The sequence below is a fragment of the Leptonychotes weddellii genome, chromosome 12 (genome assembly GCF_054177405.1).
Source record: "Leptonychotes weddellii isolate Sample4059 chromosome 12, ASM5417740v2, whole genome shotgun sequence".
Taxonomy (NCBI): domain Eukaryota; kingdom Metazoa; phylum Chordata; class Mammalia; order Carnivora; family Phocidae; genus Leptonychotes; species Leptonychotes weddellii.
Window position 1 is genome coordinate 85,035,346 of NC_138380.1, and position 25,945 is coordinate 85,061,290.

The window sequence follows — 25,945 nt, forward strand, 5'->3', positions numbered from 1 at the left end:
ATGAAGGTATAACTCATTAAACAAATGTTTAATCTTTATTAACAGAGGTTTAAAAAACCGTAATTCGTAAGTCTGCTCATTGTTCGTCTCTGTCTCAGTCATAAACCGTATTTCAGAAAATGACCTCTACTGCATGAGAAAATATAATGGCCAGGATTAAGACAGCTGAGCAATTTTTATTATTGTTGTTTATTATTTCTGCACAGATGTAAATGCATTTTATGCAAATGATTATGAAATTCCTTCAAAATGTACATTTAACTTAAATGATGCTAATGGGCTCTCCGGCGCTCCCCAGCACAGGACGATTTCTGTCACTGAACGGGGCACGAACGCCGTGCCCTGAACTTGCCTGAAATACCTCCTTCAACAGCCTCACACTGAAAGGAGACCAAATGACCGGGATTTTAGGCAGTGATTTTAAACCTAGTGGGAGTTCAACAGCAGCAATGCTGACACCCTGGAGGCCCGTGCCACCCTCTCACTAATGAGGCGACCAGCGTCTTTAGGTCTCCATGTGAGGGGCACTTGGTGAGCACCCTGCTCGGCAGAGACCCACGGCAGGTTGAACCGATGGACTAATCACACAGGCCGGAATCAAATGGGCCGGAAGAATCTGGAGACTTGTGGCTCCGAGGAATGTAATTCATGCAGAAAAGCGTTGTCAGAGCAAGGCCAGGAAACCTCGTGGGAAGAAAGCAAAATAAACAGTTCAACAAAGAAAACAAAGGAGGGCCAATAGCCTTTTCTAGAGCTTGAGTACACTGAGCCTTCAGCGGGGACCTCGGACAAAGGCCTCATCAAAGAACGCCCTTGCAAAGCAAACAGACCAAGAAGGATGTTTCTTTCCGATACACTTGGAGGCGGGGTAAGGGGTAGACTCCACTTCTCATGCCTTGCAGTTCAGCTTCCACATACCTCCCTCCTCCCAACAAAGAGAGAAACAGCAGACAACAATAAGCAAAATAACTGAAAAGTCCTACGTCTGTCTGCCTGGGTCAAAAGACGGGGCACGGTGGGGAGGTTAGCCCAAATTCCATATGGTCCAACACACCTTCTGACTGTTCTCCAGATCACAGGAAGGCCTTCGCCGGCTCATGAGCTGCCCAGCTCAGACCCACACAGCCTGAGAGCCCCATTCTAGAGGATGAGAACAGACCTGCGACATGCTCAAGGATTCCACGTAGAAAATCCTCTTGCACAGACAGCACAGGACTTTCTCTGACTCGGAGAGAAGCCCTCCAGAGGCTTCGAGCTGCCTTTTCCAGGATGTTGGACCCCTGCTTCCAGCCCCCACCCCCACCATTCCCGATTTCCACTGGAACGTTGACTTAGATTGTCCGTCTCTCGATACCGGTGTATCGCTGCATCCTGAAATCCAGAGTCTGAGGTGACCAGATTTGGATCATTAAAACAAGATCAAAATACTTTAGACTGACCTTCTCTTCCCCTCTTGGCTACTTCCATTACGATGGAAGATGGAAGATCATGTGGACTAATCCCAAGGACAAACTGAAACTACCACACGGAAAATGGACAGAAGTGAGCTCCGTGTGCGCATATAATACAGAATATATATGATTTGTAGAGTAAAATAATGAAATACATAGAATACTTACTTTAGATAAATAAATCCAATAAACATATTAGGTAACATAAATAATATATTCCAATATAGAGTTGACTTGAACAATCCAGGTTTGAGATGTGCACATTCACTTACACCCAGATTTTTTTTGGTAAAGCTGTACTATAAACGTATTTTCTCTTGTGATTTTCTTAGTAACATTTTCTTTTCTCTAGTTTATTTTATTGTAAGAATACAGTATATAACACACACAACATAAAAAATACGTGTTAACTGTTTATGTTACTGTTAAGGCTTCTGGTCAACCGCAGGCAAGTTAGCGATTAGGTATTCAGGGAGTTAACAGTTATACGCAGATTTTCGACTGCAGTTGGCAGGGGGTGGGGGGGTCAGTGCCCCAACCCCCACATTGTTCAAGGGCCAACTGTAATTCTAAGATTAATCTGTTCTATCCCAGGCAAATATGATATGAGAAAACTTTTAAAATCAGAGCCCCTTTTAGAGCTCTCATAGCCTTTGTTACTGATTGACAATTTTGAATTTGTATCTGAAAACTTTCACTGGTGTGCATGGTTTATGTTGAAAACAAAGTAGGCTAGGAATATGGGAATTTTGTTCCATGCGGGAGCCAACGACTCCACTGAATAGAGGCAAGAAGCATTTTAGCAAGCCCGGAAGGCTTTCTTTGGACTCTGTCTTAAAAATGGAAATCATATTCAAGCAACATGCTTTGGTGATTTGTTTTGCAAATGAGGCAGGTCATTTAACTGCCAACACCTCCCCCCTGCCAGCCCCCCTATAATAGAGATGCTGTTCAGTTCTGATGAACTTGGCAATATTTGGATACTACTTGAATGTAGTGAGTAAAGGACTGGTGGTTCTCTGGTTAGGGCCTAACTCTTTCCCAGGTGGCAGGAGATATACATTAGTCTTGTCAGGCCCTAGGGATCACTTCGTGTGCACGGGGTTAACGTAATTCCTTCAGGCAGAGCTCTGACTACGTGGGGTTGATGGGGCCTGGGGCCTGGGGAGGTTGGGGCCCCTTAGGAGCAGTTCACAGGTAAGACTAGCGACTAGTGCTGCAGGGTTCTCGGAGGTGAACCTAGAAAAGAATTTCTTCAGTTGTAACTCTACTGCATTTTGGTACTAGTTTAGATTGTCAGATGGAGGCTAAACTCCCTATTCCCTTCAAGTGGTCCCAACCAAGAACTTTCTAAGGAATCGGTAATCTTTCCGAAGCTACTTAAGAAAGTTTTAAATATCTATAACTTATAAACATGGGAGAGGCTACATAACCCAGAATATTAAGTGATTGGATTTCAGAGAATCTATGGGTTTAGATTACAGACCTCTATTTTTTTTTCTTTCCTGGCCATGCACTCAAATGCCCTAAAGGCTGTTTCTGCCATCTCTTACCCTTTTCTCTACATTCTTTTCTTCCTCTGTGTGTGTGGAGAGAGACAGAGACGGAAGGGAGGGGAGAGGCAGAGGTGCAGGGGAGAGATCTAGCATCGCACTTGACGTTTTTCTCAACACCAGACTTACAAAAACAAATGCACCATCACCAACTCAGCTGGGTTAGCTCAGGAGGAAAGCACGGCACCATAAAGCCACGGGACCAACTTGTTAATTTTTACCCAAGTGCGATCCAATGATGCCTTTACGATTCTGACGTGTCTTTCACAAAGATCACATGAAGACTAAAAATGGTCAAGATTTTGCTCTTCAGAGTTCTTTTCAATACAGTGATCTAATGAACGTGCTGCCCAGACAGCCCTACTTTAGGACTCAGAGGATGAGTTTCTAAACTGACCTTTCCCCTGCTAATTCCTTTTAGCGTGCTTCGTTCCCTCGCATCACCAAAGATGCACAAATCTAGCTAATTTGTTACTTAGGATTCAGAAAGTGAGCGAGCAGGTTTCTGGAAACAAGTCTGCGCCCATTTTATTTTTTGATGTATGAATTTCGCTGGGAGCAGGGATGGGGGGTGCGACGGTAACAAAAAGAAATGAATGACAGGCACGCCTGTGTCATGGGCCTTTCTTCCCCTGGGGAAAGGTCTGAAATGAACTCAGCATGCTGTGTTGCTATAGGAAATGGCATGTCTTTGTTTAGTCGGAAAAAGCGGGTTCTGTTACCCAAGCGAAGGAGAGAGGACCGCATAGGAAGAGCTGCAGGCCCCTTCCGTTTGGCCGGTCATCATCCCACGAGACTCACCCCAAAGTGTCTTCCCTTTGGGACAAATGCTGTTAAAGTTCAATTTCTTCAAACACGTATGTTGAAAAATAAATAAAACCGTGGCAGTAAATTTCTGTTTTCTTTGAAGCCAGGCTTAACATGAGTGGAAGCATTGTACTCAGAGAAAAAAAGTCTGTTACAGTCCAGTACCCCCCAGGCCCCCAGGCCCCTGCAACAGGTTTGACAGCAGGCTCTGTAGAGCCGGCAGCTTCCGGTTCAGTGATCGTGAATACCTCCAGTCAGTATCTGCTCCCGGACCTGACTGCTGAGCACAGCACAAAGAACACAGGAATTTTATCCAAGAAGCGGCCGCTCAGACTCTGTGAATATGCACTATAATTAGGGCCTGCTTTCTCTGCAGCCGATGACCGAATTCAGGATTTCAGTCATTAGAAATCCTGCGAGACAGAAATAAGTGCGATGCCCTTTGATATACTTTATTTCATGCTCATTTCTTAATGGAAAGTAAAGTGTGTACCGGTTGGTCCGAATTTATGCTGCCGGCTCATGAAAATTTTGAAAGTTGAGGAACTGAAACTCACGCACGTTTTCATACTTACACAGGGAACCGTGGCTGTAAGCCTAAAGTAGTTCCTGAAAATTAGGCAGGCTTTACATTTTTTCAGTTAAGCCTGAGGAATGATAACCAGACAATAAGAGGTATTTTCTTTTTCGAACCGGACAGGATATGTAATGAAAAATGTTGGGATTAGCAGTAGGAAAGTCTAAGAGTGGAAAATACGGTGCATGGCATTTGCTTATTAAAAAAGAAAGAAAAATAAAGCAGAAAAAGGGGACAAAGAGTGGGGCTGGAAAGAAGGTGTTATTTTAGGTCGGGGTTGGCCAAGTTTATCTTTTCGGCTTTGTGGGCCATATTCTGTCTATCTCAGGTACCCAACTCAACCAGGCCATGGATTGCTAAAGCCGCCAGAGACAAGAGTAAACAAGAGGCGGTCACTGTGTTCCAATAAAACTTTATTCACAACAACAGGCCTTGGGCTGTACTAGGTTCCTATGCAGTAGGTTGCCAAACTCCATCAGACAGTCTTCACAGAAGACCTCTCTGATAAGGAGACATCAGTGCTGGGAAGTATATGAGGTGAGGGAGCAAGCCACGGGGCTCGGAAGGACGAAGGTTCCAGGCAGACACACGTTATGACCCAGTCCAACATGGCCTACGTTCTGTAGAGTACACTGCTATAATCACTGATGATTATTTTCCCATGTTTTGATCCATTCTTCTCAAATGCGCCCATTAAGGATTGCCCAACAGGCTACCAAGTTGACACATCATGTTTACCAACCCGCTCCCTCTGGCTGGATATGTACTCTGTCCAGTCATTTGGTTTCACAAATTCGACAGCAGCAAACACTGGTGTGTATGTAAGTTTGCTGGCTCTGGACAGGCTTATTAGGTCCGAAGGCTTATTTATGGCTCTTCACACTGCCATATTTCCTACCTTAGAAATCTGCATAAGACACGGACAGCCGGTGACACTGAGAACTTCCTATCGGGTATTGTTACAATTGTTTGGGCTCATCCAGTAGGTGCAGACCAATAAAGTGTGCAGTGCTGATTTTCACAAGCAGAGGATGAAAGTCAAGTGTAACGGGGCGGGGGAGGGGACGTCTGAGGCACAACTTACTCCCAAGCTGTGTAACCTCCCTGCATCAAGGCCTCCGTATCTTTTTTTTTTTAACTTTTTTTTTAAAGATTTTATTTATTTATTCATGAGAGACAGAGAGAGAGAGGCAGAGGGAGAAGCAGGCTCCCAAGGAGCAGAGAGCCCGATGCGGGACTCGATCTCAGGACCCTGGGATCATGACCTGAGCCGAAGGCAGACGCTTAACCATCTGAGCCACCCAGGCGCCCAAGGCCTCCGTATCTTTAGAACGAGGCTGGTCATGACGACTCCTTCATAGCACCGCTCTAAGTTTAACGTGAGATAATTATGTAACGTCTCTAAAACTGTGCGTCGCCCATAGTTAAATACTCACAAATGTCACATAAAAGGTATGGTCGCTATGTATTTTCTCACGTTGCACTGTCTATTCATGTCTTTTTTTTTTTCCCCTTAGTTTTGAAATTTTGCTCTTCTTTTTAAAAAGGTTTTCCATTGAAGATTGCTAGTTTCATTAACTTTATTTCCACATGAAGGGCCTGGGAATCAGTAATAAATGTCATATAAGGTAACTTTGGCCTTTTACAACCAGTAACCGGTTTAATATCAGGGAAGACATCAGACATCATGAGAAGTACTATAATATAAGTAAGTATTAACTTATTAAGCTTTTGATTTTGAGTTCTAAGCGTGCTAGACTTGTTGGCATAAAGGTGATATGCTCTAACAACAGTAAACAAACAAAAGCAAAGAACAGGTGTTGGCCGTGATCCTGCAGTGGCCTAAGAGAAACAGCTCATTATCATTCCTGAAAATAATTCTGATTTAGGAGCTACTATGTGGATGGTGTGGATGGTGTGGATTTGGCCCAGCAAATGCAAGAAAAACCCACACAGATGGTCTCTGTACTCAAGAAATACAATTATACACCTTTTCTATTCTTCTTCTTTTTTTTTTTTTTTTTTTGGTGGGGGTAGGGCGGTGGGACTATTAGACTATTTTAGCTCTAGTCGTTTGATGGAATCCGTCACTACACTTTACCAGTCCTAGTAAGGGTTATAGTAGAGCACTGAAGGGAAAAAGGGACTTTCCTTTTTAATTTTAAATTGTTCTCTTCAAATCTTCCAGACTGGGTATGCCCGCAGATACAAATACAAGGTTTTGCTCAACCTCTGTACTTTGCTGAAGGGAATGAAAAGAATGAAACCACTATTATGTGTATGGGCCCGTCACAAAGTTTTAAGTAGGCAGCTAGGCTGAAGCCTGCTTTTGAATGGCTACTGTATGAGCTCCCAACAGGTACAGTACTTGGTACAGCATGCAAGGTGGTGAATTCAGGAAGGTGGAAAGAAATGAGGGAAGGACACGGAAGAGCAGTACGGGCCAGCTACTTAGCCCTCCTTTGTCTAAGCCTTTACCATAATAACATGTCTTTTCTTCGACCTTTTCTCTCTGGAAAGAAATGTATTTATTCATGCTCCAAACTTGCTACTCATCTTCCTGCTCTCATCCCTAAAAGGCCATCATAATCACGGGGCAAAGCCTTCCTTATTTCCAGTGCCCTCCACTTCACAGCTAACACGAGTGATCTGCTGTGCATGGAGCCCTCTCTCCAAGGGCCAAGCCATGGATCACTTTCAGTAGGAAGAGCACCTCTCCTTACTTAGGTGGAATCATTCCAGGGACTCGGGCAGCCCCAGAAAGAGCCACATTGACTCAAGTAAGAGAATAAAGAGTTGCCGAATAAGACAGAACCCGAGCACTCACTTCCCCCAAGAGAGAAAAGGTGAAGCTGGTTTTCTGGGACGAATGAGTGGAGTGGATGGTGAAGGGTCACACCCTCTGTGACTCCTGGCTGGGGGCGCAACCCTGTTCACATCCCCAGCTCCAGACATGGGCTGCTCTCGGCTCAGCTGGCAAGAAGGTCTATGGGGCTTGAATGATCGTAATGGATTAGTAACTAAGGATCCTGCTCTGGAAAATGAATTGCAGAGTTCAGTATGAAGCAAATGGACTGTCTGAAATTCAATTCATATGGGTCCATAAATGAGAAAACTCTGGCTCCAAAAAGCTGGAGGTACAAGACAGACATCTCTTCCAAGAGAAAATCCAGAATAAATGCATTATTTAAAACTTTATAATTTGGGTATCTACGAATACTCTGTCTAGTTTTTAAAAGGGAGTTTCGTTAAATGGATTCGGACACTAATTTTTTTTTTTTTAAAGCCCACACTCAAAATATAAGAGAAAGAGTACTTTCTTCATTAAGGCGAAAGTAGTCACTTGAACGTATAACTGTACTATGAGGGAGGGGAGCGTAATATGGCAATTGACTCAATTTCCAAGTGAAATCTGAAAACAAGCAGTACCTTTTAGCCTCAAGAGCACTGTGCACCCCCACAGAATACAATAATGCCTCCTGGAGTTATGCAGAACTGAGCAATGCAAGGCATGGGATACGGAGAAGACCAGGAAGGAAAAATCTGCTCCACTCTGGATACACATTCAGGTTCTGTCATGAATGCTCCAAAAAAAAAAACAAAAAACAAAAAACAAAAAACAACTCAATAATCTAATTAAGTGCACTCACTGATATTTTTCCAAAACATTGCACTTTTCTGTATGGCTTCCACACGGACTCTGTGGTCAGAGCAAACAATTTGAGAGAGTGAGAGACATTCCAGTTTATCCACAGGTCCTGGTGAAGTCAGTAGAGAGTAACTTTCAGAAGAAAAGGGGAAATTCCCCACCTCCAGTGTTTCTTCAATTCCAAGCTACTTGAATTAAATGAACATAATGCAGGCATCTTACACTTTCTAGGACAACCTTTCCGTGACAACTCAGGAAAAGAAGATGCCTACATCCCACCGTCTGACCTGTAAGCCCATGAATGTAAAGTCATGATTTTGAGTTAAGAAAGGAAATATTAAGAAATTCTACTATTATTTCCAGGACACTTCAAACAATGTGAGTCTCTATGCTCTGTCTACACTGTCTGACCAGGCACTGTGGGTAATGCCCCGAGAGACAGAGGCAGGGTAAGCTTTTAAAGGCACTGCATTTAACAAGCTGGGTCCTTTAACACAAACGGACAAATTTCCGTACATATTTTTAAGCCCCGGTGGTTATTATTAGGCTGTAATTGTAGTTGTTCTAACACCTAATAAGCCATGGTTGGAAAAACAAAGGCAGGTTAATTTGTGATTTCCTCTACTCATTCAGAGGCAAATTAAGTGTCAAACGGCTAATACGGAACATATTTCATTTTATGAGATTTTAATTTAATTCTGCACCATATCGTTGATGCCTTAATATAGGGTGGTTTATCTAAAAAGAGGAGCAATTTATAAACCTCTTTCAATAGAATCTTTAATGATAGGATATGATAGCTTAATTATCACAGTTCCTGCCATCCTTCTAAACAGAGATCTGGCGGTGCTTCTGTCATCAACACAAATCCCGTTTTCAAGAGACTTATAATTTCGTTTTTAAACCTGGCACCAGAAGGACAATTATGTGTACAAAATAATGAGAATATCCCCCAATTTTGTCCTGGTATAATTAGAAATGTTTATCCTAAAAACTCTGTAAGCTCACTTGATCTCATTTTCTAGAAGACAGTTACAGAGAGAGCATTTTGGAACCTGCGTTCTAGATAAAACCATTTTACTTTTCCAGGATACTGCTTTACGGCTCAGCAAAGATGTCTACATTTCAGCAATGAAGCCATCCTGGCCCAGATGACCCTCCGCTCCCAAAATGATCACAGGCGTCTACTCCTAGCACCTGAGAAGGTGCAAAAGCAGGAAGGGGTTCGTGATTGAGCGAGGCCAGTGTTTCTCGGGCCCCCACTGCCTCGAATGCTAACTCCCAGCACTCGTTTAGAGCCCTGGGCTCCGAAGACTACCCACACGTATAGGACTTCATTGAACTCCTCCTGCAATTTGGGGAGTCCGGTAAGGCAGAAAACCGCACTTCCAGGGGATGAAACCGCTCCACGCAAGGGTAGGTTACCAGAGTTCCCAGAACAGGTGAGTGTAAATAAAGCAAGCGTGGGGGGATTGGAGCTGTCCTGCTCATCCAGTCTCCTGGATGGACAACCTTTTCCAAGGGGCCTGGCCGGGTGCTGGGCACTGCCGGGCAACGAGCAGGAAACCACCAGGAAAGGGGGTATGCACCACAGTGAAGGCTCACGTGGGGTGCTCTGAGGAACAGCCTCGGGAACACCAGCAGAAATGACATTTGAATTAGGCCTTGAGGATGAGGAGTTGAAGCAGAAGTTGGCCACGCAGCAAGGGAGGGCCACTGAGGGCCCTAAGAATGTCCTGTTACAAAGGCGCACGGGAGAGATGGGCCCTACCCTCCCGGAGCCAAGTGCATAAGCCCAGGTTCGCCATCTACAACCCTGCTAGGGCTAGCAGTCCCGGGGGGCCACAGACCCACCTCCTCACTACACTCTGCCCACGGCAATGATGCTCCGAAGCCTCCAGGACTCTCCTGTAGGCCTCGGGAAGGTTGACTAGCCTGACATTGTGAATATTGGTAACGGTCCATTTAGGAAGCTAGACAACCATTTAGTCAATTGTGTGAAAGTACCCGAAGGCTTGGCTGGAAAAGCAGGAAGTCCCTAAAACCTATAAAAATCCCAGCTCAGCAGTCATACCTGAAATGCAACCCCCAACCCCAGGACTTTCCAAACTTGACCTGCCTCATCTTGCGGTGTCCTTATCACAGGTGAGCTAATACTGAAGGTACAGTGATCAGGGCCCAGAACACAATGTGTGGGCTATGTGAGGGCTTGCTATTGTTGTATTCTGCCAAAGAACCAAGACTTGGGATTTTTAACGGTTAAATTCATATTTGCATTTAATAACAAGGCAAACTGTAATGAACCCATAGGAACTAGTTCATTCCATCATATAAACTCATTTTTGGGGGAAGTTTCTCTGTAACAGGATTTTGGGAAGCACAAAGAATTCTGAAATTCCACAGAAAATCTGATTTAAATTACCACGTCACAGAGACCGGAGTCTGGGAGGAATCAGCCATGTGCATCTCCAAAGCTGGTCTGGTCCTTGCTGGCTCTGTACCACGGGGCAGAGCCTCGTCGAGGACCTTTGTGGGCCCATCTGCCCCGCAAAGCCTCCAGACCACAGGGGTGAATTACACGGCAGGTTTTGGCCTGAATTTGGAACGTCCTTCCCTTTTTGTATACGGGTTTTTAATTGGCCTCATGGTTTTATTTATTTTTAGCAGGCTTCAGAACCCTGTGAACACTTCCTTGTGTTCCAGTGAAAAATCAAAGAATAAGTCACAAGTTTCTGTATTCCCTCTTTATAAATACCCACTTCTCCTTTAATGCTCATGGAAGTCTGCAACACAGATTTATTACTTACCTCCAGGCAAATCTGCTCTGAAATTACAATTCAATAATGGGGGATGGATCCAAAAAACTGTTGGTAAAATATTATATGTGTACATGGGCATGTAGTTACGGCTGTTAATATCAATTAATTCTGTTCACAGAGGAGGACTTGTTTTAAAACAACTTCATTTTTCTTTGGCATATACGTAATTACACAGCTTAACTAATGGCCACGGAGACGCAATCTACCATCTAAATAACCAGCATTATTCTTCAAAGTATTATTTGTGCTTTTCTAACTTTACTGTCTCAGAATGTAGGGTGATTACCAGATCTGACTAAATGTATACATCAAGGCCATGAGGAAAGGGCGGCCCCTCCCAGACGCTGGCTCCGGTAATTACAGTTCCAGACGGTCCTCCGGACATGACGACAAGAGAATACCATCTTAGTGTGGAAGTCCACTACTCTTTTTACCCCCAACCTGGGTGAGATAATACTTGTTTCCACAAAATGCTCTGCTTTCTTTTCTAATGTACGTGATCACCATCATTCTTTCCCTTTATCTTTGTGTAAATCACGCACTTGATCATGGGTGCCGTTCTGTTTGGGAGACATTTGCATCAATCAAGTCCCTGTCGCCGGGCACACCATGGGGGCCCTGAAAATTCACCATGAAAATTTCATGACAATTCGTTGTGCTCGCTGGGACAGGAAGGACTTCCAGGTAACGGGAACGTTAGCATGAAACTCTTCAAACCCAATCTCTCCCAGATACATATTCTCTGAGGGGTAAGTTTCCATTAGACCTCGACTGTTTAATTTAGTATTTACAGCCCACAGAACACACGTCAGCAAAATATATAGTGAATACTTGCCAGCCACCTAGTGTGACAGGCATTCTTCAGGAAGCAACGGGGATCTGCTTCAGTGAGTCCAGGAACAGACAGGCTTGCCATATTTCAAAAGTAAATCTTATACTCCTATCACATCTTCAAAGCCCGGGAGGCGCACCGTTAACAAAACGTCGTGGGACAGGAAGAGCTCGTGCTCGGTTCTACTTCGTTAAGGGGTCAAGTTTTACTACTTACACATGCAGTGGAGGAATTGGAGACGGGTCATAATGGTAACGCCCCTCATGATGTCTCGCATCGATTGGTACAGGAGGGTGGAATGCAGGAAAGAGATGAGAAGGGTCTGAAACAGAAAGAAAATCCAGCATGTATAAAAGGAACGCTCTGAAACAGAATCCCAGCCCCCGACACCACACCGTGCTTCTGCCTTCACAACGTAGGCCGGGTCCACTTTCGAGAATCTGTGGAAATACTCTTCCAAGGTCATTAGGAGGCCACAGGGGACCCCAGAAGTACGACCAAGCACCTCGTACCTGCGCCCCCAAGGACATGGGGGTGAGGAACGCGGCGACAACCGACACGGAAAAACAAGAAAGGGGAATAAGGCATGTCCCATCCTGAAGGGAAGGGTAAAGGGAGCGACAAAACCAAAAGGAACAGATTTCAAGACACACGTTTCTTTCTATAATTGTACCGTCAATGGAAATTTAGACAAGACGTAATATAAAGACTAGTTTTGTTTCTCTCGTATCCATGATGCTTCTTAAAAGAAAGAGTCTTTTCTAAAGTCCCTGCTAGAATCCACGGGTCTATATACATGTATGTCTGCTCTGTCATACATATGCATGGTACACACACACACACAGACGCACACGTCCACATGATTTTAACATTTAAAGGCACACTCCCCTCCTTCCTGTCCTGGGTCAGGCCTCCACAGTCCTGACACAAGGACAAGGACAGCAAATCTACAGGTTAGCCAGAGAAATGGGCTAACCGGGCCGGAGGAGGTGGGAGGACCCTCTCACACTGACAGGGGGAGGCTGGGAGCAAAGGAAGGCCGGCAGCCCTGACATTCACCTTGGACCCAGACCGGCCTCTCCGCTGTCGGGCTCAGGCTGGGGTTAGCGTTCCCTGGGCTCCCATGTGTGTACTACTTCAGAGAGTTCCTCAACTCCTTTGACTAGAGTAACTTAAGCGGACCGTCTCGGACAAATCTGAACATGAACGTTTTTGTTTTTGTTTTTTTTCTAAATAGTGATCCACCGTAAAACCTGAAGAGAATTTTGCCAGATTTTATCATGAGAAGCTTGGCTGATCCCAAGTTTCTCCCCACGTTTCAGGAAACAAAGGGATGGAGTGAAGGTGTCTCCACGGCCGTGAGCCCTGCATTACAGCATATACACCGAAGCCTCTCTTCAAATATTGCCTTCCACACACGCATGCTATTGCAGGCGAAGAGAGTCCCAGGGATTGATGTGCACGCCAGAGGTGCCTCAGGAGGGCTTCCAGCGTTTTCTAAAAGTCTGAAGGTTTTGCTGGACCTGAGGTAGCCAGTAGAACAGACGATCCAAATGAGGCCCCGCAAACAGGTTCTGAGTTGCGTCTGGAAGAAGGGACATAGAAGCTCCAGGTGGGGGTGAGGGGCTGTGCCAAACACGGACCAGGCGTGACCCACCTCCACACCGTGGATGTGCACACGTCCCCGTGTCTGAGTGGTGTGTGTGTGTGTGTGTGTGTGTGTGTGTGTGTGTGTGAGATGAATTCAGGTGTTTTTCCTTTTCCTCCCTATACATTTCTCTTTCTCCTAAACTTTCTTCAACAAGCATCTTTTAGAATGTCAACGTAACAACCTTTTTAAAAAAAAATTATGAAACCTTACTTCCCTTGTTCGAACTTTGCCCTTGCTTCCTTCCTTTGAGAATCGACTAGTAAGGTTAGGAGGAAAAAAAAAAAATAAAATAAGAGTGAAACACTCTTGACACAGCGTTGACAGAACCAAGGCAATGCCCGAAGGTATGGGTCCACCAGATGTGGAAACTTTCTTGGAAAACCTCTAGGACTGGGAGAGGAATGTTGTAACACAAAGGCTTTCTGACTGTATCCAGGGCTGCTTGTAAGATAAAGGAGGGACAAGAGGAATCATCGTGGGGCCTGGCTAGTCACTGTGATATCACCAAGAACAGCACGCTGGAAACTGAACTGGCGAAGGATTTCCAACCACCTCATCACTTGCCACGCTATACGCTGTATAAATTCCACACACACACAAATCAATTCTATTTTAAGTGCACTGCTTAGGACTTAATAGTAAAGGGTGTTGGCATCTTTTGTAATGCAAATCTTCATGGCTGGCATGCTAAGTTTGAAAGTTGATCTAGCACTGCTGTCAAATTCAGTCCGGGCGCCCCGCAAGTCAGTCATCCTGCGGAGCCAAAATGTCCAATTTCACTTAACTATTTTCGACGAAAATGATTCATCCTTCTTAAAACAACCTACTATTGAGTGGAGTAATCTTTTTCACTAGTTTGAAAGTCTGACACACGTTCAGTAAATATTTCCAGATTTTGAATTCTGAACCAGGCCTCAATGTGTCAGATTTGAGTCCAGGGTGAGGGGGATGGCCACCAGACGCGGGCGGGGTGGGGGTCTCCTTCAGTGGTTGCTGCTCACATGAACACACTTGCCTCCCGTGGACTTCAAACTTAGTTCACATCATCTGCTCTTAGAAATCAGAGAAATAAGGCCACGAGCACTGTGTTTCAGTCAAGCATTCAAAAAGTCTGGCCCACCTCCTGAGGGTTTCTCCCACATATTTTTCAGGACTGTTTTGAGGGACATTGTGACAGGCACACCAGAGTTGGAAGATCTTTTCACATCTTCCCTTCCTGGCTCTTGGCTGTGATCTGTGTGATTTAATTCTCTCCACCAGATAAGTGGGTGTCAACCGTATCTGCTTTTCTCTATGTGGGTTCAACGATGAATTACGACAAGGCACAAATCCACATTTTTCATATACATGGGGCTCAAAATGTGTGAATTTATTCCACTTTCAGTATCTGCCTCATACATCTGGGAAGTAACACCCCTTCTCATCGTTTGAGTTTTGATCATGAAGTTGCGCTGATTATGTGCACACAGGCAAAGACCGACCTGTTGATCCTATAAAATCAAGAGTGCACCCGAGCAGCATAAAAATCTCCTCCCCAAGAAAACCTGTAGGGCTGTCATGGACATTTAAAAGGCACTGCCACCTTTTCACTTTAATGAGAAGGTATTTTAACAAGATTTTAATTCACTCTTATTCTCGCCCTCTCTCCTTCCAGAACGAAAGAGAAAATGACCAAGCACTGCAAAAACAATTTGAGAGAAAAACGGAAGATGCAATTATTGGGACATTCGTTGTCCTTCCTCACTGTTGCATCTGATGTCTTGTGAGCTTAAAAGTTCATTCTGACTGAGAGTATGTGCTTATTTATGTCCTAAGGAAATCTGTGGATTCTGCATTCTGGAATTAGGGTAAATAAAGAACAAAAATTAATGGGATTGATCTGATTTGAGCACACACATCTGGTCTTAGTTTAAGCATTTTACTCTTTCTATTTGCTTCCCTCTTGATGCAGCCTAAAATAAGTTCTCTTGGACTGATGAAGTCTGTGCAAACAACTCTTCCTGGTGCATCCGTGATCAGTGGAGACCACAGCTCCTGAGCTACCTTCCGGGAAAAATGCACTGCAACACCCCTCCTGCACTTCGAGACATGCCTGAGCACGGCTTAATGGTATAAACGAAGAATACAAACAAACAAACAAACAAACAAAAAAACAATGATTCTGTCCCGTCCCGTCTGTGCCATCGCATGACATTAACCCTCATGCATTGCTCGCACAGAAAAAAGTTCCCAAATCCTCCAATGCTGGGTGCTTCCCTTGCACCTTGGCCTGTCATTTGTATGTGGAAGATCGCAGTGTATTCCATCACGGGCCCAAGGAGCCGTCCAAGAAAACCCGCACGACAAGAACAGGCGTGTGTTGCCAGCAGCCACCATAATTAACCACCACGCGGGTGACTATTTACACACGAGCAGCACAGCTGTGGAACATCATAACTCAAGTGGATGTGTGCAGAAAGATGCCGCACCGCAGCCCTCTCCTGCTCGGGCCCTTGACAAAACACCGCATGATGACTTTTCCAAAGTCAGGAGAAAACTGCTGAAGCAGAAGGAAGTGCCACTAAACCTGGCTACCTCCTATTTATCATACAATTTCCTGACTGATGGTTCCACAAACCAGCTGCTAAGTGCTGTGTACTCTACTGTCAGCAAACTAACGGGCTAAATGGAAGACGGGGAGAATAATGTGCAGAACTGGTAGAATCAATTTTACTGAGGGAATTAAAATTCTACCAGGTGGGGGTGAGGCTGCGGAGCCGTGGTAAGCAGTCAACTGTACATGCTTATGGTTGCAAAGATGATTTATTGCATACGTGCAAGAGGCTTGACTATTAGACCAAATTCCTCTTGTACTAACCCGAGCTTTGAAGAGTGCGTATTATCCAAGGCTTCAGTGGAATAGCCTTTAAACCCCATAAATATGTAATTGGCTTGACACGTGCTTAAATTGAAATGCATAGTAAAAATATTTGTGCTGGGTATAGTTGTCAGTGTTCGATTTCATGCTGGCTGTCATCACGGCACGCATTAAGGGTCTCATTAGGAATGAGAGGCATTGATTTCGAGGTCTCTTCACAACAGCCTGGGTTGATCGTAAAAGCTATAGCCAGACAAAGACACTTCGAGATTTATCTTTGGTTGCATCTTTCTCCCAAGAAGTAGTTTTAGGATCCCCGGGCTAGAAGATCTCTTAGATGCCACTCTGGAAAACTGTCTTTTAAGGTATGAAATTTCCATATAAAAATTGCAGTTTAAAAAAGAGAGATCAAAGTTGGCTCACTTCATGCCCTAAAGGAGTATAATTCACAGAGGGTACTTGAGGGTCCAAGTTCTCCTGGCTAATTTAAAGACTGAAGTCGTCTGCGCATTCACTTTGGAACTTACTCGAGACCAGAACTAGATAGAGATTATTGTTCCTGTCATTAGGGCAAAACCCTGCCCGTAGGAATGTCCAAGCCCCTCAAATTCACTCAATCGCCTGTTGTCAGCAGAAATATCATTAAAATCCCATGTGGCCACCAGCCACTATACCAGAATATATCACCAAAATAATCACCCGGTGACTATCGAATGGGAAGTCTCAAGCCAGAGAAAGGGAGAGGGAGAGAGACCCTTCCCCCTTCAGGGAGATGGGGAAGAGTCACCGGGGGTCTTGTCTCTGCCTCTTCCGCCCTGGGCATCCCCAGTCATCACCTCGGTCCCTGCGAGACCTCTGCGAGGCCTCGGTGGCCTGAGGGAGACACCACCCAGCGGACTGACTCGAACACCCGGTGGACTCACCCCACGGCGCATGAGGAATCTTCTTTGTGGTCTCATACGCTTGTGGCACAGAACTGAAAAACATCTCCAGTATCATTAGCATTTATAAGACCCTCTGTAGCATGGCGCAAGTTTTAAGAAACTGGTTCTAATATACTTGAGAAATCTATAGATGTCTTGCACTTAAAAAAAAAAAAAAAAGATCTATTATTTTGTTACTTTATACCACAGCAGGAGCCTTACTTGGAAAGAATACGCTACGGGAGGGATCTGAAAACTACTGTGTGTGGGCCAGTGTTTGTCAATAAAGTTTTATTAAAAGACATGCATGCTCTTTTGCTTATAAACTGCTTATGTCTGCTTCCACACGACAGCAACAGAGTTGATTAGTTATGACAGAGAACACATGGCCCACGAAGTTTGACATATTTATTGCCTGGCCTTTTTACAGAAAACCATTTGAGGAAACTGCATGTCCTAGAGCACCACAATAAAGGAATTTTCTGAAATTCTTACCCTTCGGAAAAACCGCCCACAGATTTTTTCTTTCCTATCCATGTAATTTTTGACTGATAGCACTACATATGTAAAGTACTTAGATACCAATCTGTGTCACTTAAAAATATCTTTACAGAAGTGTCCATACTAGTAATTATTCTGAAAAGGGATACTTATCCTGTGATTTTGGCAAAACCTATCCTAAACAAATTCTAAGACAGGCATGTTGATGAATGAAATTGACTATAAATTTAGCAAATAATGGCAATAATCATTTAACACTTGCAAATTTAAGTTTCCTTATAAATTAAGTAAAATATACACAAAGTTTCATAGAAGGCTAATTATTTTTTTTAAAGATTTTATTTATTTATTTGAGAGAGAGAGAGTCAGCACAAGCGGGGGAGGGGGCACAAAGGGAAAGGGACAAGCAGACTCCCCTCTGAGCAGGGAGCCCGATGTGGAGTTCGATCTCAGGACCTGGAGATCATGACCTGAGCCAAAGGCAGACACTTAACCAGCTGAGCCACACGGGCACTCCCCTAGAAAGCTAAATAACAACAAAAACTATGCTATTAAAACCCAATGAATTTTATTTCTGGCACTCCTGAATATGTAAATTTCCGTGGGCATTTCCCACTACTCAAACAACAATCTTTCTATCATTTCTTCCATGCAAGCACATAGGCATATTAAATTAATTAATATTTTAGACCTAAATGCTACGGAGCACTACACTCTGGTCATACCATAACCCATCCGTACCATGTTCCTTAACAAACATAATTACGTATTTCCAAAAGAAAATGACAAATAGCCCTCTGCCTTTACCACCTTGAATGTGTCATGGGTAGTGAACAAACAACTGATCTCTCCCCTTTTTGGTTCCTTCTAACTTCCTTCATCAGCAAGCCTTTGCACATTTCTCAGCTAAAAATCTCATCCCCTAGATTCCCAATGATGGAAATAGACCACATCTATCTACTGGTCAACCAAAGGAATCCTTCCACCCAGTCTCTGGAATGTGTCTTGCTCATGATCCCATATATGTGCATCCATGACATTTTTGTTGTCTCTAGCTTTCCTGCCAGGATAGAGAGAAAAAGTAAACAGAAGAAAAGGCAGCACAGAGAAATGAGAGAAGGTTCACAGCCATTTTACTTAAACCGCAGAATTCTCTGGGGGAAATCACATGACTACATATAAGGATTCACTACCTCTAAGAGTGGCAAATCCATTTACTTTGAAATATACTAATGGTGTATTTCCAATGACAATAGTAAGCTTGGAAATTAAGAGATGGGAATTGATTACTAATCACAAAGTCTTATATCAATGACCATTTTTTGGTACAGCATAATTCAAAAGCCAAATTCATAGCTCCAAAAATCTGCACTAGGAATCTTAATGCTGATAACATGAAAGCAGAGGATGAAATGTTTGCAGGAAAAGTGTTTGGTATCTCGGATCTAACTACAGAGGCCTTGGAAACACAGTGGACTCAGAGCTTGCCTGGTTTAGTTAGTAAGCCAACAATTAATCAACAAAGGTAAGGTCTAGGCGTTGTATCCTATCCAAAACAGATCTACTCAAAAAAGAGCTCCCAAACACTTTTTCAGTGTTGCAAAATTAGCAGAAACAGGTAGTGAAACGTGATAGCAAAGGAATACAATGATTTATATTTTATAAAACTCATACACATTTCCTCATGGGATGCTCTTGGCAACCCCAAGAATCATTTCCAAAGCTTTATTATTATTCCCCTGAGTCTTGTTTCTCTTTATTTCCTATTATCATGACAATCTAGAGAGTTAAGAAGGGACACTTCCCCTATCTGCTCAGAAAATTAAATGATCTACCCAAAGCTGCATGAAACTAAGGCCTTATGACCCAAGGAGGTGCTCTCTCTACTGGGCTGGCAGAGCATGCTGGAGGTGGCAGAGTCCAGGCACTGGGAAGTCCTACTGGAGTCTCAATCCTGCTTCTGAAGCAGGGGGCATGAGGAGCCCCAGCCCGACCTGGACAGAGACCGACGGAGCTGATGCTCGGAGCATCAGGGAGTTAGTTACCTGTGTCTGCAGAGTCCCATGGCACAGAATGAGGCCACTCATCCAAGTCCGCATGAGAAATATTTTGATGACAGTGGAAAACCAGCAGTGACCTCAGGGATATGCTGGCTGGTGTCTTTGCAGCCAATGAGAAATAAATGAGGCACATATTCATTCGGTTCAGTATCAGACAAGAAACTGGTGAAGAGTAGATTTTGGGGGCGCCTGGTGGCTCAGTGGTTGAGCATCCAACTCTTGATTTCAGCTCAGGTCACCATCTCAGAGTCCTGGGATGGAGCTCTGCTTCAGGCTCCACACTCAGCAGGGAGTCTGCTTGGGATTCAACCTCTTCCTTTGCCCCTCCCCCAGATCATGCTCTTGCTCTCTCAAATAAATAAATCTTTAATTAAAAAGAGAGACTTTTTGGGGCACCTGGGTGGCTCAGTTGGTTAAGCAACTGCCTTCGGCTCAGGTCATGATCCCTGGGCCCTGGGATCCAGCCCCGCATTGGGCTCCCTGCTCAGTGGGGAGCCTGCTTCTCCCTCTGCCTTCTGCTCCCCCTGCTTATGCTCTCTCTCTGTCAAATAAATAAAAATAAAATCTTTTTAAAAAAAGAGAGAGATTTTTATTCTCTCCTCTTTAAACTCCACTGGCCAGGCCATTTCCAGTTCCCATCAATCAGTAACCAAAGGCCTTTCAAGGTTTACCTCATTAACAGTAATTACTAATAACAATAGAAACAGTCACAAGTATGAGTACTTTAACACATGTCAGGTACTGTACTAAGTCTTTTAGACTCATGGCCTCACTTATGTCTCCTGATAACCCTAGGACCAGGTATGATGAGTCCGCCCGTTCCTTCACTGGAGAGCGATGGTGACGGCCCTCGTTCAGGCAAATGCAGGAAAGCATGGCACACCAGTGTCTTTTTCACTCCAAAGTCAGCCCTCTGAGGCTCTACTTGAGGCTACCGGAGTTCAGGCTTTCTATCATTTCTTATCTAAACTGTATTCTCCAGACTTATATTCTTGTAACTTAGATTGGCCATGTCCCTCCCTGCTCCCCGGGTCTGCAGTGGCCCAGGATCACCTTCCCAATGCAACGCAACCTCCGACGGGCAGTCAAGGCCCCCAACAACCGGCTGCATCCCCATGTCAGCGCTCCCATGTGCAGCCGCTCATTGTCTCCGGTGTCCCCTCGGTGGAGAACGAACTCCCTCCTACTCAACCTTTACTCTGTCTTCGAGACTCATGCAAATACCACCTGGTCAGTCCTGCCAGGGACCCGGAAGGAACACTTGCTCCTTCTTCCCTTCTCCATCATTCGGGTTGTGTGGGAGCACCATGGACAACCTGTGCAACTCCATCCGCACCTCTACGCGCTCCCCCATCTCCTCTCCCACTAGGGTCGAAGCTCTCAGAGGGCCCTGGTGTTCCTCCTCAAGCACTCTCCCTCGCACAAGTATAAGATGACTCAAGACTGAGCTGTAAGCATGGCTGGGGCAGATGAACAGCCATAAAGAAGAGAGGCGCTTACTCTGTTCCGCGATCATTCCGGGCATCCCTGCCCTGGCCCACTGTCAGATCGGGACTGTCTACTTTCCATCCCAGGCCCAGAAGAGGCACACCCATCCTTGTAGGAACCCACTAAATGTTTACTACAGGAATGGCGAAGGGTGCAGGGAAGACTAGGAAGGAAACTGAAGCCATGGGATGGTGGCAGTGGACTGGGCCAGTCTCCCACGCAGGCGTTGCCGGACTCCCATCACCCCACAGGCCTCCAGCAATAGGTGCCCCACCATCTCGTCGGAATCCTCCCTGTGCAGGACTCCAGGTGCCCTCCCACATTCAGAACACGCACGGGGCCAGTCCCAAGAGATGCCTGCGCACACGGGGCTTCACCAAGGCTCTGCTGCTCACCCTCCAGCCCTGCGAGGCTGCCTGCTGCCTGCCACATGGCCAGTCACTTCACGTGGGCGTGCGAAGCCACCATCCAAACCCACCCTGCCACCCCTAGCCCGGGAAGACAATGGTGGGCGATCAGCAATAACCTCCCCATGCTGGACCTTTTCCAAGACACCGAATGCCCTTTCCCGCCAAGAAAATGTTGATGCTTCAGTGAATTCGGGATACTTGAGCAGGCTAACACCCATATGGAAAAAAGCTCTTTGACACAAAAGGTTGGAGGTCAAAAGTTTAAAGCTCAGGACACAAATGACAAGGCCCCCCTCGCCCACACGCTCCCTCTTTTTGTCAATAACATCAAAGGCCCTGGCCTGTTCTTAATGCTATTATTTTTACGCCTTTGGAATCCATTGAAATTCCAGCACATTTATTGCACACCGGGAACCCTGAAAGGCTCCACTTTCCTGTCCCTTAAACCCTGACTTCTCACTGTCTATGAAGCCTCGTGAAGCAGGAACACACAAAGCCTTTAAGGAAAGAGTTTATTTTAAGGGCTCCTTTCACCATGACTATAAAATAATAAAGCCCGCAAAGTGATTTTCTTGCCAGGATGAGCAAGGAAGTCAGAGAGAACGGGGAGAATCCACTGCTGCTAGGGTACAAAAAAAATCTCCTTCACACTTTTTGGCTCATGAGAATGTAAGGAACTAAACCGTTCTTCATTTTTCTTGTATTACTCTTTCCTCTCCAATTCCTGGCTATGCAGATAAAAAGCCCCAGAACTGCCCACATGGGATTCAGAACAACTCCAAGGTCCACTCCCTAGATTCACACTGGGACTTCCTCTCTTGTTGGCTGCCCTTCGCTTTTGCCACCATCTTATCTGACTTTCTTTTGATTCTTAGCCTAATTCCTTTGGGATGCTAAATAAATTTCAGATTATCTCTGTTTTGCCGTCTCCTAAAGTACCTGTTCTCACGGTAATGCCCTTGGATGTCTAAACTGTCCTGCAGGCAAGGGGCGCCTCGCCCTGAGCACCCAAACTTCTGGTAGAACACCTCACCGTGTCTACAGAGAACAGAGGCCATCCTACAGTCCAGACAAGTTAACTGCTCCAAACACCCAACAGCAATTCAAATTGCCAGCATTCCACTTTAGGACTGGGGTAATGATAGATAAATGGGGGTGTCAACAAACCTTCTAGTCTATTCAGCTGGGCACTGTCAGGGACACTTCTCTCTGGAGAGGCCAATGGTCTTGAGACCGCTTTCACTGGGCAGGGGCTTTGAGCTCGCTGCCTATAGCACCCTGAGGCCCCGGGTTGCCTGCCCACCTCCCCTACTGCTCCCAGGACTGCCCACGGCCCACCGGCCTGCATCCTACCTCGAACCTCTGCAGTGATCCTTGAGAGATACACTGCCTCAGAAGGTGTGCCAACTGGCCCGTTCTCCCCCGGAGCCCTCCACCAGGGTGTGGCGGCAGCTCACCTTGTCTAAAAGGGCCCAGGCTCTCAATGTGATCTCCATCTGAGTCCTCTCTTCCCTCTTCCCAAAGTGACCCTGGTTTCTAGACCAACTGCGTGGGACCCTGTCTTAACAAACTATACTTATCAGGTGTCTAAATTCAATGATGCCCATTCGTTCTTCCCACGGGCCCCCGAGGACAGAGAACGTGATCTACTTCTGGGGTCCATATCTACACCTGGGTACACCTAAAGCCCTAGGGACTATGGCCTTAATACACAGACATGTATCATTTCCAGTAATAGTGGACACACCCTTCCAAAGGTGATTGTATCCTGCACTTTTCTCAATGAGTTTCCACTAGTCGGCAAATCCAGACACATTTCTCGACAGCAAGGCTGCTTCTCACCCTTTGCTGTTTGTTAAGTGTTAATAAAGACCCAAAGAAAGACAGTTTGAGAATCTTAATGTATTTAAAACAAAGCATGGGTTTAGTAATTGATTCCATGAAACTGACCAAATTGATGATAACCTACTGGTCGTCTTGGAGCACAATCTCTAGTACACTTTCTGTAGGAAATTTTAGAAAAGCCATCCTTCCCACTCAATCTCCCCTTGTTCAAAATCAGAAGGCCAAACATTCAGCACACTGAATAATGAATACACACAAGGCAGCCTTTGTAGGACAATATCTACTGGGTATATCCTTCCCACAGTAAATGGCTTCTCTCCATCTGTCCACACAGCTGAAAATGCTTCCCATTGTAAACCATGTTTTATAGATTTACATAGAAACAGATGACAATAATGACTATAATCATAACATAGATTTTTTTTTTTTACCCATAAAATAAGGTCAGTAAGACCCAGCCCTATTTACCCCACAAAGTTGCTCAAGGGGCCAAGAGACATAGGTAAAGGTAGTTCATAACTTCTAAAGTACTCACATTTAAGGGGTATTGTTAATTCTAAGTGCTTCTCCTTCAATACCTACATGTGAGTGAACATCCATAATAGTCAACTTCTTCACGCAGATATCTTCAACATCATACCTCATCTGATGGCTCAGCCCTTGCACTCAAGCCTTCACTGACCATGAGGCACGTGAAGGGTTCTCCACGTCTTTGTTTCTCAGTGAGTTCTGTGGCAATGACCCAACTCCGTCCCCCGAATTCCAGATTAGCCATACGTGGTCGTCAGCTCAACCATCGGGGGAGAAGGGGAAAAAAATTACAGCCACAGAAAGATTCAAATAATAAATAGCTATTGCTCACTGAGCACTTACTACGTGCTAAGGATTACCCTCAACACATTTCACATATATATATTTTTAAAGATTTTATTTATTTATTTATTTGACAGAGAGAGCGAGAGCGAGAGAGGGAAGACAAGCAGGGGGAGTGGAAGAGGGAGAAGCAGGCTTCCTGCTGAGTAAGGAGCCCGATGCTGGGCTCGATCCCAGGACCCTGGGATCATGACCTGAGCCGAAGGCAGACGCTTAACAACTGAGCCCCCCAGGCACCCCAACATTTCACATATTTTTAATATTACATTACACATCTCAGTGAAGTAAGTGTTTGCTAACTGTGTTTCACAAATTAGAAAACAGGGAGGAGAGAAGACAGGAAGTTAAAGGCATCAGGTAGGAACTGACAAAGCTTGGCCTCAGGTGCATCTCCCCCTGACTGCCGAGCCCGGGGGCTGTGTGCATGACCCAGGCCCCCACTCAGAAGGCCCTTGCTTGCTTCCATGTCCTGCCACGGCCATCTGGAAATTCGTAATAGTTTCTGAGCAAGGGCCTGTCATTTTCTTCTTGCAGTAGGCCCTACAAAAAATCACTTCGCTCCTCCTGAGTACAGCAATACCTCCCCTCACAGGTGTCCTGCTGCTTCACCCTTTGATGAAGTCTAAAGCAGCTAGAAGTCCTCCTCCTCCATCCACCCAGTTATCAATCAGAGCTCAGCTCTTCCCCAGGGCCAGAGGCAGGAACAGGGTGGGCCCTATTTCGGCCACATGTCCTCTGGTCCACTCGCCCCAGCACCTGAGACTCTTCTCCCAGACACCGGGGGACACCGGGGACCCAGCTCGGCAGGGAGCAGGTCCTCACCACAACTGGCCAGGGAGGATGCAGGCTGGCCCCCACCATGATACTCCCTGGCCAGCCTTCACGATCACTAACAAAGTCGCCCCACCATCCGCCAGCCATCCTGAGGGCTAATTGGCTAGTTTTAATCAAGACTGAATGAAGCAGAAGTCCCGCTACACATAAATAAATCACAATTACGAACTGCAAGCCTTGAACGGCTCTCTCCTCCCCTGTGGCCCCGGCAGAGGAATTCCCAGGCCCGCCAGGGCCAGCACAAAAGCCCCAGCCTGGCCCGGCAATATCCGCTCTCTGTGCTCCGTTTATCATTTCAACAGTTCCTTAACGACTCTTCCCGGAGGGGAGCGAGGCCAGACTGTTTTCCTTCCCTTCACAAAGCAGATATGCATGGCTTATTTGAATGTCTCCAAGGTTTACTTTAGTCCCGGTTAAATACCTTCCACTGCGGAGTCAAACAAACAGTTCACTTCATTAGAAAGGCAAACAATTTAGCAAGAGAATACCAGCACTTGAGGGGACCCAAGCTGGGCCGGGAAACCCTCTGCCGGGGAAACAGGGGCCTGGCGCTCAAGCCCAAGAAGCAGCGCGTGGAACTCACTTCAAAAGCCCTTTCACAAATACTTCACACATTCACTGGTAATTAACAGATAACCCCAAAGAGATTATCTGCCCGGAGGCTGAGGGCCCTAGAGGATTAGCCACAGGGCTGCTCTGGAGAAGGCAGGGCCGCGAGGGCACACCTTTTTTTTCTAGAAGGTCAAGTCAGTAAAATCATCTGGGAACACACCAAAGTGAGCAGCTACCCCCGGTTTAAAAGAATGAAGCAACAC

The 25,945-nt window shown here is 45.4% G+C and overlaps 1 protein-coding gene across 1 annotated transcript in view; it reads right to left on the reverse strand.

Annotated features, from left to right (window-relative positions):
• The window catches only part of GLI3 (GLI family zinc finger 3), a 259,316-nt gene that overhangs the window by 98,078 nt on the left and 135,293 nt on the right, over positions 1–25,945 (reverse strand). The window contains exon 4 of the mRNA XM_081799713.1: positions 11,905–12,010. Within this exon, the coding sequence (XP_081655839.1) occupies positions 11,905–12,010 (106 nt within the window). The remainder of the gene's footprint in view (positions 1–11,904; positions 12,011–25,945) is intronic.